Source organism: Pezoporus wallicus, unplaced genomic scaffold (assembly GCF_028554395.1).
Source record: "Pezoporus wallicus isolate ANWC-B61680 ecotype Strahan unplaced genomic scaffold, APGP_CSIRO_Pwel_v1 contig_4322, whole genome shotgun sequence".
Taxonomy (NCBI): domain Eukaryota; kingdom Metazoa; phylum Chordata; class Aves; order Psittaciformes; family Psittacidae; genus Pezoporus; species Pezoporus wallicus.
The window spans coordinates 1,050,054-1,064,872 of record NW_026637224.1 but is presented as its reverse complement, the minus strand read 5'-3'; the positions used below and the strand labels follow the sequence as shown (position 1 = coordinate 1,064,872).

Genomic DNA, 14,819 nt, shown 5'->3' with positions numbered 1-14,819 from the left:
AGAAGATCTGGTAGTGCGACACCATCACTGAGATGACCACATACGACAACTCACAACCTTCCCCTAAATGAGAGGGGATCATAGAATCATACAGTACACCCTTACAGTAAAGAACTTCTTCCTCATATCTAATCTGATATGAGGAATGGGTTTAAACGCATTACCCCTTGTCCTATCTCTACAGTCCCTGATGAAGATTCTCTCTCCAGCATCCTTGTATGCCCCCTTCAGATACTGGAAGGCTGCTATGAGGTCTCCACTTCTCCATCCATTAGCTGCTTTTTCCCCCAGTCTAAATTAAGAGAACAACAGCAACAAAAAAACCCAGAAAAATCTGCAACGCAGTAAATTGGTCATAAACCAGTAATGTTGTAATTAAACCAGCAGATTAATCCAATATGTGTTTTCACACGTTTTTCTGAAAATCAACTATTTTCAGAGCCCTTATGCAAACCCTGTAATTTAAAGGAAACTGACCTATCGTAGTATGCCGAAGTTGCAATTTAACCAGAAAAAGGTAACATATGGCAACCTACCTAAATGCCACACTCATTTTTACTGATTTTTTTGTATCTGTTTTATATCTTATCAAAATATGTACATATGTAAAATATATATCAAAGATGTCTTGCAGGTGACTTTTAAGGGATGTATTCAGTAAGATCTACTCATTTTTGTTATCTTTGTTTTCAAAACGAGTTTTTGGTTTAAAACCAGACATGTATAAAATGAAGACCTAACTCCTGCTACAGCTGTCATTTACAAAACAGCAGCAGTTTAAAAGAAGTCTGTAACTGCAGTTCACTTTCAAACTACAGTATCTACAATGGATGCAGTGACACATCTGGTAACGCACAACTGAAATTCAACCTGTATTTTTTAAAGAAGAATAATAATTTCCATCTCTGGTCAAAACCATAGGAAAAGCTGTTTAGCAGAATTTCTGGTTTAAAACCTATTTTAAAAGATTAGTATTTGCATAAGAAAAGTGTATTCAGTTACAAGCACTCAAAACTGTGGGGGTGCCGATGCATTTCTGAGCTAGTTGATTAGAGGTGGAAAGAATGTTGATTTGCAGTGCTGCTGTGTAACTTCCACTGAAGATCTTTTTAACCACTTACCCCCAGTTCATCCAAGAACATGATCATGCGATGTTTGTTGCTCTTGATGAATGGATTCACTCCTTCCATATATGGCTCCTAGTAAATTTTGGAAGTATTTATTAGAAAAAAAATGCACCCAATCGATGCCAAGGTAATTGTCACACGTGCTGTAAACAGTGCAGTCAGACAAATAACACTGCACAGAATGTGTGTAATCTGAAGCGATTTTACCTTTTCAAGTGAATTTCAAATGCAGGTGTGCAGCCACTCAAAAGACTACAGAATTCAGTATTTTCTTAGAATAATCAGATCTCCAACTTAAATACTTTCTTGTACATGTCTACTGACGTGAATTTGCACTGAGGCGAATGTCTCTTGGTACCTAGCTGCGGTGAAAGCTCTACTTTCAAAGGTATGATCCTTGTTCTTCCATTAATGCTTACATTCTAAGTTATGCGTGTTAAAGAAATAACTTTATAACACCTGCCCGAAGTCACTTTTATTATACGTAAATCAGCAGATTTATTTTTCAGCCATGTTTTGGTGTGGTAACAAAGACAGACCAGCTGTTGCTGTCAGTGTTATTACAGAACCTTTACTGAAAGCTGTGTCTTCTTTGTGCAATATATATACTTGATTTACAACATTAATTATTTCTAGCAATAGAAAAGTGAAAGTGAGTGCAAGCAAAAGAGGCGCTTTGAAGTGCTGTACAACAGAACACACCAATATAAGGAAGAATTAAGTGCAGGATGAAAGTGAGGGAGGAAGAAAATTCAGCTCTTCACTTGTTTCAGGACTGGATCACCTATACCAAGCTGGGAATTTAGGCCTGATTAGTCCCAATCTGAAAGTTAATTACTATATAGAGACAGAGCAAGGGTGTGGAATGCATTTCAAGGTGTGGAAACACGCCAGTATTACTGGAAGTTGACTCCCCTTTGCTGTCAAATAATCAAAACGCAAAAAATTATCCCATCATTTATTTAAGGCAGAGTATTTATCCTCCTGATTCTCTATGCTCTAGCAGTTCTTGTAATGTCTTTTTGATATATGGGTATTCCAAAAGAAAACGTGCCTGTTTTACTATAATGGATGCTTGTGGTGGGATGGCTGACTGCCCTTCCTCTCCCTCTGATCCCCTCTAACACAGGAAATACTCAAGTATGACCACTAGCTTTTCTGTTGCACATGGAAAAAATAATGTTCCGCAGACTCCCAGGGTTGTCTTTGGAACAAGTACCTGCTGAGTCTGTCTGTATTCTCATGGCATCAACATATGGTTGCATCACATCCCGTAATATCTACTGTTACGGTCATTCATTCATCAGTTATTTTAACAGACCATGACTGGTGTTCCTACCAGAGATTCAAAATCTTGGTGGAATCTACAAAGGCATTAACATGAGTTTATAGATGACCTCTTCTCAAATGATTATGACTCCTCTTCCCAATCTGACCAGACTTGATGCTACTGCACTGGTTCAGATCAACACCTCCTTAGCTCTAAATGAAGAAGACAAACAAAACTGCAGTAATGAGGCCTCCTTGCTGATGAGGACAAACAGACCATGTATCAGGCTTTGCAGGAGAAAACAGCAACAGATTTTTGCATGTGTTACACAGGAACATTGAAATGTACTGGGAAAAGTTCTCTGCTGCGGTATGTGCGTAAAATAGTAAGTCACCTTTGATCCAAATTCAACCAGATTTGCTAAATTCTGCACAGACTTGGCGACCAGCGTCAGCGTTCTTGCAGCAGTGGGGGAAGGAGAATCTGGCAGAAATACAGAGCAGAAAGTTACTGGCCATTGTATTTAAAACTGACAGCAGGCACGTGAGAGTAAAGCTCTTCCCAATTCACACCTTTTCATGGAATATTTTTAGTATTACAACAGAACTGCATGTGAAGACGTCAACTTGGTGAAATACAACTTATGCTGCTTTAGTAATGTGCACAAAAATACATTAAGATGAACAGCTGATCTGTAATAGTTGCATACAGAACAAGTATACATAAAGTGGTGTTGGTAAGAGGTGAAATAAGAACCATTTTCACAAAGATGAAACAGTTCTGTTGGAAGGAGGATTAATTTGTTCTTAAAAAAAAATTAATTTGCCTTTAGAATTAGGATTGAAAAGCAAGTTTACCTTTTCCCTTATTTGTGTATTTTCCACACAAGTGGGCTCTGACAAGTTACACAAATTATACTGTAAGTTACTGCATCAGGAAACCAATACATACATGACATGCAATCATGGGTTGTATTTTCATGAGATTATAGTCCTTGCTGTACTGAACATCACCTTTAACACTTCTCTTTAAGTCAGTTAGAATTTCCTTTCCCAAGAAGTGACATTACCAAGTGGTGTCTGACACTATTATTTTTTCCTTCAGTTAAGTGGCTGTGTCAAAGGCCAGGTTTGAAGTGCTCCAAAATGGGTGTTGTTATTATATGAGCTATAAATATTATAATTCTTCATTGTCTACCTAAATCTTTTGTTGTTTTTTCTTCCCTTCCCTCTCCAAAATCCATTAAAAAATAAATTCTAATTTTTCTGGCATAGCTGCAGCAATGCAGCTTATGTCAGTTATTCATCCATCTAGTGCTTGGTACAATACAAGCCTTGGAAGCAGCAATGCTCAAAAGCATTGCTAGCCTTGGAATCTGGAACTTCAGATTAGAAGAAGTGATCTAAGGAAGTGAATGACTTTAAGAAACCTCAAAAGATGCTTGAAATAAAAGGTTTAACTTTTGAAACAAAGATTATTTTCGATCACAGCTGTCGAGGTGATACTGGGCTGAGCCTATACACCCAGCCTTCAGAATACCTTTTTTTCTTATTATAGAAGAAGGTATGTTGGAAGCTTTCTTCCTTTTCTTGAACAGCCCTAAAAAGCCATGCATGGAGTCTGTATGTTCACCTTAGCAGTAGTCTTGAATATTAACTGGATGTATATCAGCAGGACTTTAACAGACAGGTTTAAAAGGGATTACTTAAATTTAGAAGCAACTTTTTACACCTGTAGACATGGTGCAACTCAAGTTAGGAGGTACTTGAGAATTACCTGAGGAACTAAAATACTAAAGAAAGGAGCACTGTGTCAGGCCATATCTCTCAGTGCTTCCTCCAAAGCATGTATGGAAATGATTACTGGGTGGTAGAAAGGAACTCTGTTCCATACAGCCCTTCTCTGTATAGAAATTATATACTATAATTTAGTATAGATTAAAGAGAGATGATAGAAAACATGCTACATCATCTTAAAAACTGTCTATGAATAAAGCAAAAAAGGCTTCTGTCACATTTCTGATTTCCTCTTATTTCCATTTTACTGGTAGAAATCAAAACTCAGCTAGGGAGAGAAGGAGGAAGAGTAATGGCTTATGCAAACTAAATGCCCTCTACCTTGGGGTTATCTTTGACAAGGAATAAAACAGAAACAAAGATGAAGTGTAACACAGGCAAACTTTAGGCAACTCAGACATCCAAATATTTTACCTCTAGTAACAGAGTTTTCAGTAGTTAATTGCTTTTCTTTGTTTCCTCTCACAGAATAAGTTAGAAATGCCCACAGACATTTCCAGGTGCTTAAGGCAAGGGCCACGGGATAATCCATGCTTTTGCCCTTAAAGCTTCATGGCGGGAAAGCCAAGTGTTTCATGCCTACTATATAAAGTATGAATTAAAATCTGAAGCATATAGTCACCTGAGATGATATTAAACATCCTTGGGTTCAGGATAGCAGGACAAATCAGGCGAAGAAAAACAAAGCCACTGAAATGAGAAGAAAATTTTATTTTGTTCAGCAAAATTAGAGAATTAATGTAAAAATTGTGTATTCTTTCAGAAATCAAATTAGCACATAATCTATTTGAGACAGACACCAACCAACCAGCCTGTGCTCTGTGAATACATTAAAATGAAAATTAAATTATAATGCTATGACTTCAACTATGGTTACAGCTGAACAAATAGGCATATTGATTTCTCAGTTAAGGTAAACTGTTGAAACCATATGGGAAGATCCTAACTGTAAAGCCAATATCAGACCACACCAGCTTCAAAAGGAGGAGGTCCCAAAGGTTTTCCATCGTTTGCTACCACAAGGCATCCATCCCACAGCAACCGCTCCCCAGGCCAATGCAGTGAGGAGTGTAGGAGCCAGTGGGCAAAGGGAACCTTTTGTTTGGCAGCAACACAGCCTTAAGTCAGCTTAAATTGATCCATATGCTGATGACAGTATGCTGCAGTAGAGAAGTAGCAAGGGATCTGGTACTTTCTTCCATTAAGTAATTGCTGCCATCTAGAAAGCTAGGAAAAAAGCACTCTGTCTTGATGGCAGAACTAGCAACTCATTAACAGAAACCCACAACAGCCTCCAGTTGCATGAGAAAAAGGTAACTTTCTGTTAATAGCAGAAATAAGAAACATCCATCTCTGGTTAACTTCAATTCTGGCTAATTGCTATACACTGAAGCAACATGTGGACCAACTAAAGCAATTTAAATCATCTGTAATTTGGTTGGAGTGCTTGGACACTGCCAGTAGACTGGTTCTCACTACAGCAATACCAAAGTCAGATCACTTACAAAAGGAGGAAGGGGACCTTGCCTGCTGACAAGTACACGGTGATGGGTAATGTATATATTACTTGAAAATGACACACATAGTAGTAAGGTTAACTTACCTTCCATGTGTACAAGACATCCAATATATACTGTTTAGGTACTTCTTCCTTCAAGAACCATGAATTATGGGCTATGAGTTCCCAAGACAGCAGTTTTTGGCCATATGTAAAGCTATAGTATCTTCTATGGCGCAAATTTAAAGCTATGAGGAAGTAATTAATTTTGAAGTCAAGGCATACACAGCAATTTCTCTTTTAAAGTGCCCAAACTTGAATGCGAGTGAGGTATGAACCTAGTATAGAACCTGCTGATACAGAAGATCTGATGCTTCTTACCCTGGTCAACCTGCCTAAATTAAGTCAATATCTGTAAGAGGGTTTATTACCAGACAGAAATCACTAGTAAGCACCTGTGAAGACTATCATCACAAGAGCAAGGGATCTCATATTTACAGCATCCAGGGGAGACCTCTGGAAAACCCTGCATGAGAGTCATGTCCACTAGGGAAAGCCACATGGTTCTCTCTGGAGCTGGGGAGGAACATACAGAGACAGTACTCATGGCTGAGCCATACAGCCTCTCAGAGAGGGGCTCTCACAGCAACAGGAGCCTTCATAATGCCCCTGCATCGTATCCTAGATGAGATAGGGCTTCTCGTGTCAAAATGATAAATGCAAGCCAAAGACAAGTTCTCTGAAAGACTTCCTCCATGGGAAATTAACCACGGCAAATCATATGACTGCCAGACACCACAACCCATGAAAGATGTGGCTCTGACACCTTTAAAAAACCTGGCAGCATTTAGGAAGAGTGTCAAGACCACATCTTTGTCAAAGGTTTTTGTCTGACCTGCACTGGCAATGGACAGTGTTAGAGGAAGAACTTCTGTATTACATTGGCTTATGGATCTGCACCTGGTGTTTTTCTGGCTGGTATGAGTTCAGAGGAGTCAGATTCAGTAACCTCCTGCAACATTTCTGGGGAAGCTCTGGAATGTTTCAGCATAATTGGCAGGAGCAGATAAATGAAACTAAACCATGACAGCATAAAATTAATGTTTTTGGAAACGAGCAGATTGTTGATTCAGAGTGATCAGAACCAGCAGCTCACCATCAGTGACCGGGAGCCTTCTCTGATGCAGAAAACTACATATACCAATGCTAACAGTACCTTGGTGAAATCTAACAGTCCAATTGTCTTTGAGAGAATGTATCTGACTCCTTACTGTGTTGGGTCTGCATTTTAAAGTGCATGGATCTTAAAACATGCCAGATTTCTCCAACAATTAACACATACTACATAGGAGTCCCTGGGATGGGCACAGTCCTCCCAGATGGCATACGGCAGGAATGTGATCTTCAGAGATCACTGCTCTCTGCTGGTATCAAAAAGGTCAACTACTGCTTTGAGAGAAGTTTTTCTTTCCCAGCATGAAGAAGGAAATCAGATTAATTTGTAAAACTTGAGAAAACACATGTAAATTAAAAATTGAAATCATTAAGTAGAGCTACACTGACCTCTATTCTACATCGTCTTATTGTGGCAAGGCTTTAAGTACATAATTAAGAATCTAGCAAGTTCATAATCCTTAATTGGGATATCATGCCTCAGCACCGTAAGTATCTTAAAGACTGCTGTAACCTAAGTAAGTAAGGTGCAGTTTTGTCACTGGAAAGAAACATAGATGAGCATGCTGCAGTATGTCTTTAACAAGACTTGAAAATATTATTTTCAGTGTAAAGTGACAAGTAACTTACCTAACAACTCTGGTTCTCATGGTGGTATTAGCTGGCCACTTGTTTTGAACAGACTTCTGTAGGCACCCATAAATATACCTCAATGTCCTGCAAAAATAAAAGCTACTTACTCATTCCATTAAACTCACAGAAGCAGAAGGAGAACCAGTAAGACATCATTTTAGGATGCAGCATAATTCACACCAACAGGAGTTTTCAAATACTTACGGAGGCAGTATCTCTGCAGCCATGAATATTTTCTCCACCAACTCTGAAAGTATACTGAGTAGATGTGCCAAATTAGTGTTTACATCTTCATTTTTTTCTAACTTTGATGGATTTAACTATAACAAAGAAGGGAAAAAGATGATGTTTCTCTAACTAGAACTACATATATAGGTTTTCAATATACACACTGAATGGTACTTCCAAGTAAGTTAATTATTCTGTTGCTGTACAAGTCTCTTACAGAACTCACAAATCTCTTTCAATGTCTAGTCAGGCAATTGTTTTAAGTTGTAATACACTAGGTTTTTAACAGCTCATATATTCACTGCTTATCAATCGACATGACCGCCCATCATTTCCACAAGTAAGTTCAAATGAAACACAGAAATTAGCAGGGTTATTTTAAAAACATCTTCAGACCCAACATCAATTATTTAATATCAGGAAGCTTAAAATTAAAACTAAAGTTCAGACATGGACTTCTATGATATCTTTAGTTTACTAGAAATTACTTAGGTCAGGACATTCGGTAACTGCTACAGAACTGCCTAAAATTGCTAAAGATAAATAAGTAATTAAAAGTAATTTTAATTAAAAAAACTTAAGAAGTTTTACTGTGAATATTGTTTAAAGCCAATATCTAGGAAAAAATATATCTCTTAATGAACTCATTTCCTGTATTTCTCATGTAAATAAATTTCAGTTCTGAAACAATAACAAATGTCTCTGAAGCTAAAATTTAATGCAAACACCAAACATAACCAGTAGATAAGTGTGTCAACAAACCAAAAAGTTTTAAAACTTAGCTCAGGGTATCACCTCACAGGACTGCTTGCTCTCCATTATCTTTAATATAGAGTCTTTTAGTGCATGGTGAACAAAACTTGTTGCTGTGGCTTTCATGTACTGCTCCATAAGTGTACTTGCTAAAGTGGTGGCACGAAACAAGGTAGTAGCTTCATCTGGATAAAAAGATGGCAAAGTGAAAAGCAGACGAAAAATGAGCTATGTTTACCCTTTGATATATGTTGTAACTAAAGGAGGAAGAAGAAAAAGGTGGGTGCTGGAGCCCTTCCCTCCCCACCTTCCCAGAGTTTCACTAAACAGCAGTGTAATTTAGTGCAGTACCTTCCATGCTTATCTCCCTGTCATTCAGCGTCCGTAACAACAAGGACTCAAGCTTTTCATGAAGAAAAATCTTCAATAAAATGCCAGCCAACAGTGTTCTATCCTGTCCACAAACGTGTGATAAGGCATAGACTACATGAAGTTCTTTCTGGAGTATAAGCTGAAAGAAAAACAGAATTTCAAAATATTTGGAAGCTTCTCCTACCATATAACAGCTTTGGAAGGACTAGTACCATACATCTGTAAGTGATGTACAGATGTCACTATAAATATCATTTAGTGATGTCAACCAGTCTCATTGATAGGTTTCTCAAATAACCAACAAACTGAGCTTTGACAGATAAAACAAGGGAAGCTGAACAACTCCATACCTCTTTAAACTCATTGTACTCCTCTTCTGGCATGATCTTCTCCATAGAGTATCGTGCTCGAACACGCAAAGATCCTGGCTCAATACCCTTTAATGGTACATGGGAACTGAGTTGAAACCACTCATCTGTTGCATGTCCTTTTTGTAATCGGCTTAACTGGCAACGCATGAACACTTAAGAGAAGAAAACATTGTTCAAGTATGTTATCTCAAACAAAACAGTCCTACTATTGAATAAAGAACCAGTTTATTTTCAGCACATTTCATCTTGTTTCAGCAAAAGACTGTTAATAAGAGTAACCAAAATTTTTTGCCATCAATATATTGACAGATTCTCTCTTCAGTCATTTGACAGATTCTCCAGTCATTTAACAGCCTCCTGTAAACTGCAGAAATGCAAAGCATTCTGTAAATACTGTATACATATACATTCAAAAATGCCACATGGGTACTGACAGAGTTTTCTTTGTAACACCCAAGCAGTGACTGAAAAAGTGCTACCCTGCAAATCCAGGTAGCAGTGAGAAACTAAAACCAGATAATGTGTTCATAATTCTCTGTCCTCTTTCCAGCCTCAGGCTGATACCACCATCAGGTCTGCTCCTTGACCACTTTGTTACTCCTTACTGTATTTATTGTAATGATGAAAGACAACTCAAGATTGTAAACCTGAGTTTATTACTAAAAACCATGCCAGGTTCTCATTGCAAAAATCATTAATAGAATGCCAGTACCAGACAGACAAAACATACAAACGCAGCGGTATGGTGAGCATGAAAATGACAGTGTTTGTGACAGTGTGACAGTGTTTGACCAGAATAATGAAAACCACACAAAGTATCCACTGCTGCAATACATATTCATCTTTTATTAAAAAAAAAAAAAAATACTTACATATATCCGGATCTTTACTTTTCTTTGTTTTGTTACTAAGACTTATCTCAAATCTATTAATATCAGCTGAAAGATCACTAGGAGAAAAGGCAGAAAGCCTCAATTAATATTATACTTGGCTGGCATTTAAGTTTACTCTAGACTCATTTCAATCCTGCCAAAGACACTTGTATTAACAAAATATTTAGGTGCCTACAGAAAATTCTGCCCATGCAGAATTTGGCTGAAACGCTGCTGCTGTACAAACACACAGTATTTTTTAAAAGCGTATGTAAAACCAGTACACACTGTTAAAAATCTTGAATACATGCAACTAAGTAGTGAAATTCAGTAATTAAAGAAGATTAAAACTTACTCAAACACAAATTCTTCTGACCACACAGGGTTCTGCCCTTCCCTAATGTGTGTTTTCGCTACTTGGACACTGTTCAGGTAGATGTTACAGTATGGATTAGTAAAATGCTTTACTGGGAGCGTATGAGCTTCTTCTACATGCAGAATAAGACTGCTGACCTAAAAAAAAAAGGGAAATACACAAAATCTCCTTTTGTGGCTAAACCAGAAATATGAAACACATGAATGAATGATTCTATATACTCTATGCAGAGGAGTAACATTAATATATGAATACTGAATATAAACTAAAATTTGGTACTAAGAGCAGCAAGTAACGTAAGTAGTGGAACAACAATTAAGAGACACCAGTACCAAAATAAGAGTAACTCAAATAATTAGTAAAGATAAATCTCCATCCCCATGTTTTTAAGCATCTTGTTTTCCTTTTTTTTTTTTTTTTAAAATTATCTTTGAGGCATTAGGACTTACATCTTCTTTGCACAGAAAACTTTACTGAAATCAAAGACAGGTACTTTGAATAAAAGCCAAGGATGATTCCAAACACAATGGCATATTTGCTGCTTTGCTAATAGATTACATAGAATTACCTTGTGAAATACATTATATTCTATTCTTTTACGTAGCTGACCACTTTCTTCACTTTTTGAATTAAAGGATTATTTCAGATTTTAATTCTTTCTGCTTTGCTTTTGCAGCTTGAACTCCCCAATTTCACCTTCCACTTTATCTGTGAATTGACCTAATAACATCCCTAATACAAACTACAGAATAGTTGTGTGTTCTGAAAAATATCCTATTCCTTTTTCTGGTGTCTGTTAAAACAACTACATTCAATGCTCCTAACATTCAAAAATATCAGGAATTCTTGAGTTATTTTCCTGTTATTCTCCTGTCATCATAGATTTCACTGTTTATGACTGACTGTCCTCTACCTCTGAGGAACTTCTGGCAAACAGAGCATTTTCAAGAATACAAGAAAAATTAAGCCATAAGCACAGTTCACCATGTATTTGTTACTGAAAATTAATAGTATTAGTTACATGTCACATAATTTTGTCAATTTTTTTAAGTTTTCCATAAGTGGAAATAATTTTTAATATTTTAAAATAAGAAAATATTTTAAAAGTTTAGGTGATACAAATGCTGACTTCTTTACACTTTTGTTCCAATTTAGTTAGAAAATAATACCTAGCAAAGCACATCAGACTGGCTAACACCATTCTCAGCTGTACGTATGTACTGACTATAACAAAGTATAAGTCATTCTGTTTGGTTTCACAAGGGCATTGCATAAGTCCAAAAAAGAAACTAAGTACATGCAGGATTTACTACTGCTGAAAGGAAAATTTCGAGATCTGTTAGTATAATTTTGCAACAAGGAGACACAACACTCCTTCACATGGATGGCCAGCCCCATATCAGCTTCACCTGACGAAGACGTTTATTTGATGTTCCTGGACTGGTTTTTCTTAAACTGCAAAACATCTGCAGAGCTTTCATCCAGTCCTAAGAGAGAAGGATACAGAACTGTGTAAACAAAGTCAGATACAGCTTCTTTCAATGGAAGAGACATACCTAAAAAGAATACCTTAAATGATCCCTTTAGCTTGGCTGAACTTAAGTTTTCTGTAATTCCAAATTTTGGAATTGTAGATATTTAAGCAAAGTTCTTATCTTTAATTAGCAAAACCTAATAAGGGATTTGCAAGTCTGAACCATTTTCTCTTTCATCCAGCATTACTAATAAAATATACAGTGTGACCTTTACCAATTTTCCACCCTAGTAACATTACACAAAATTACAAATGGTATAAAAAAATGAAGCAAAACTTATCTGCTCCTGAGAAAATTACGGTTAGCAAGGCAAACTGTTCTGATTATTCTCTACAGTACTTCTATAAGGCTAATAATACTGTACATACTTCAAACAAACTAAAACAGTGCTAACAAACACAGAGCACGTATCCAACATTCCCCACTTTGTCTGCTCACAAATGTGTACAGCAGAGTGGATGAATGGATTCCATTTGGATCAAGGAAGTAAACAGGTTGACTTACACCAAAGTGACTGCCGAACCTTTGTGTGTGTGTTTTTTTAAACAAATAACTGCTAACTCGCCAGGCCACCAATGAAAAAGTCACTGCAGCATGAGAAAGTTGCTAACAGAGGAGCTTTGCAAGGGGCCTTTGGAAGGTGGAAGATACGATTCTATGTTATAGCCTCGGTCTCTATTTTTTGTCTCCTGAATTTTGTATAGCTCTTGCAAAGCACATAATTTAGGCATTGACCAAATAGCCTTCTGTCTGTGCCTCAGAGATCCACCATGTATTCTCAAGGTAAAAATTAACAATGTTATTAAAAAACCCACAATGCTTTTTCAATTTTACCCATCACATTTTAAAGACACAGGAAGATGTACTACAGCTATTTTCAGCTAGGCAGACCTTGTGAGTCAGGTTTCAGCTTCCAAATCTTTCCACAGAAGGAAAAGCTTCCAACTTGTTTCCTTATTCTCAGGAGTAGCAATTGAAGAAACAAACGCCTCCTAAATACTCTAACATAAATATTTCCTGGATTCACAGTATGCCTCTCTATTCACTCATAGCAGGAAAACCTTTCCCCTTTAATGCCAGAGCTTACAGCAGTGAGAATGAACAATGTGCTACATTGTAAGCACAGTGACACTCACATGTAAAGCTGCATTTTACATTCCCTTTTACTTCAGACAAACCATAAAGATGCAGTTCTCAGAATGGCGCTGCCCTGATATTTATTTACTGCACTGTAAGAGCCTTAATACACAAATAAAACTGTTCTATGAAATGTCGCAGCGTAAAGAAAGATGAACTTTCTCAAAAGAGAAATATCTATAAACTTTTCTGGATCAAAGCCAGATTATAAAAAACATAAAAAAAAACCCCAAACAACAGTATTCTGTATAAATGCAGTGAACAGCCTGTTAAGCAGATCAAAACCAAAAGCAGATTATGCTAAATGGTCACGGAACAAGACAGGACAGTCCATCTTCTACGCAGTCTTAATTCTTTGGATTTCTAGAACACCAAAGACATTGCAGATGTGACAAAAAAATGAATGTACAGAGATGTGTGTGGTAATTGATGTACACTCAATTTCTATACAGCATCCTGCTTCTTAAAGACAGTACATTAAGAGTTGTGCAACAAATGCCCACATCATTCTGATGTCATCTCAGCAAGTTTCATAAATCTGTATTCATTTAACAGGAAAATTTGTACTTCCCTTTCATGTAAAGCACAAGAAGAAAACTAAATTTATATAACCTCTATGCTCTGGTGGATAGCAAGCTATTATGAGTGCTCTAAACAGCTTTAAATCCATTCTAATAAAATCAAATGCAAAGCTTAACTTCTGATGCAACAGGTGTATTTCAGAGCTGTGGGCTTTCAGAGGTGTACACTTGATAAATAAGGATATTGTCTCATCTGAGGTATGCTCTCCTGCTGGTGAGTGAATTTCAGAGAATTAGGCTTCTATGCTACAATCCTGAGTAAGCAAACATAACTGGTAGAGTTAGTCACTGAATTAAACCAGAAAACTTTACTTTTTGTGCATCATCAGGGCCCAGGACTATGAACAACCACCAATTTTTGGACAGAGCAAATAACTAGAAAAGGCAGCTGATCAACATTCTTTGGTCACTGGGTGCAACATAAGTGCATTAGCATTTTGGTGCATATCAAGAATATGCACTTTGAAGAAAAACTCCAACTTACCATGCTTCATCTTATAACATGCAAAAATCCCAGAAAGTAAATTATTCTATATGAACTATGTAAAAAAAAATGTGTTCTCCGGAAACATTTAATGGAAAATAATGGCAGTTTAGTCCATGAGACCCAACTGGAACTTCTCCAAAGTAACACCCACAAGTGCATGTAATCTAAGTGCTGGATTCTCAACACCGATCCTTGCCCTTACAGATCCACTACTACTCCATTATAAGACCTGCTAACATAGACATAATCAGTATTTGTTACACACTTGCTTCCTGTTTTCAAAGTACAATATCATTAAACACCAGAAGACAAAAGAAAAGCTACTTCTTAAATTATATTTACCAACAAAAGCTCTCACCTGTGCTTGTTCTGGAGTTTCGCCTGCAAAGTAAAAGATGTAATGCTCTTCACTAAAGTGCTGAACTACTATCTGAAAACAGTTTGGCCTTAAAAATAAACAAAACAAAAAATGTAAGTTTTATTAATCTTCGTAATATTAACTGACACCTTGACTTGTTGCTCTATGCGATAACAAAGTTTACAAAGAACTAACATATTTCTGATGCTTGGCTGTAAGAAGCACTGAACATCGCATTAATCTCTGTTTATA

The 14,819-nt window shown here is 36.9% G+C and overlaps 2 protein-coding genes across 2 annotated transcripts in view; one reads left to right on the top strand and one right to left on the bottom strand.

Moving 5' to 3' along the window:
- RASA1 (RAS p21 protein activator 1) overlaps positions 1–14,819 on the bottom strand; it is a 54,137-nt gene that overhangs the window by 2,016 nt on the left and 37,302 nt on the right. Inside the window, exons 12-23 of the mRNA XM_057404295.1 lie at positions 14,568–14,655; positions 11,879–11,956; positions 10,449–10,606; positions 10,094–10,170; positions 9,201–9,373; positions 8,830–8,989; positions 8,521–8,663; positions 7,702–7,817; positions 7,495–7,581; positions 4,816–4,883; positions 2,792–2,880; positions 1,122–1,199 (exon numbers count right to left, since the gene is read on the bottom strand). Coding sequence (XP_057260278.1) covers positions 1,122–1,199; positions 2,792–2,880; positions 4,816–4,883; positions 7,495–7,581; positions 7,702–7,817; positions 8,521–8,663; positions 8,830–8,989; positions 9,201–9,373; positions 10,094–10,170; positions 10,449–10,606; positions 11,879–11,956; positions 14,568–14,655 — 1,315 coding nt within the window. The remainder of the gene's footprint in view (positions 1–1,121; positions 1,200–2,791; positions 2,881–4,815; positions 4,884–7,494; positions 7,582–7,701; positions 7,818–8,520; positions 8,664–8,829; positions 8,990–9,200; positions 9,374–10,093; positions 10,171–10,448; positions 10,607–11,878; positions 11,957–14,567; positions 14,656–14,819) is intronic.
- The window catches only part of CCNH (cyclin H), a 36,313-nt gene that overhangs the window by 16,818 nt on the left and 4,676 nt on the right, over positions 1–14,819 (top strand). The gene's annotated exons all lie outside the window — the stretch shown is intronic.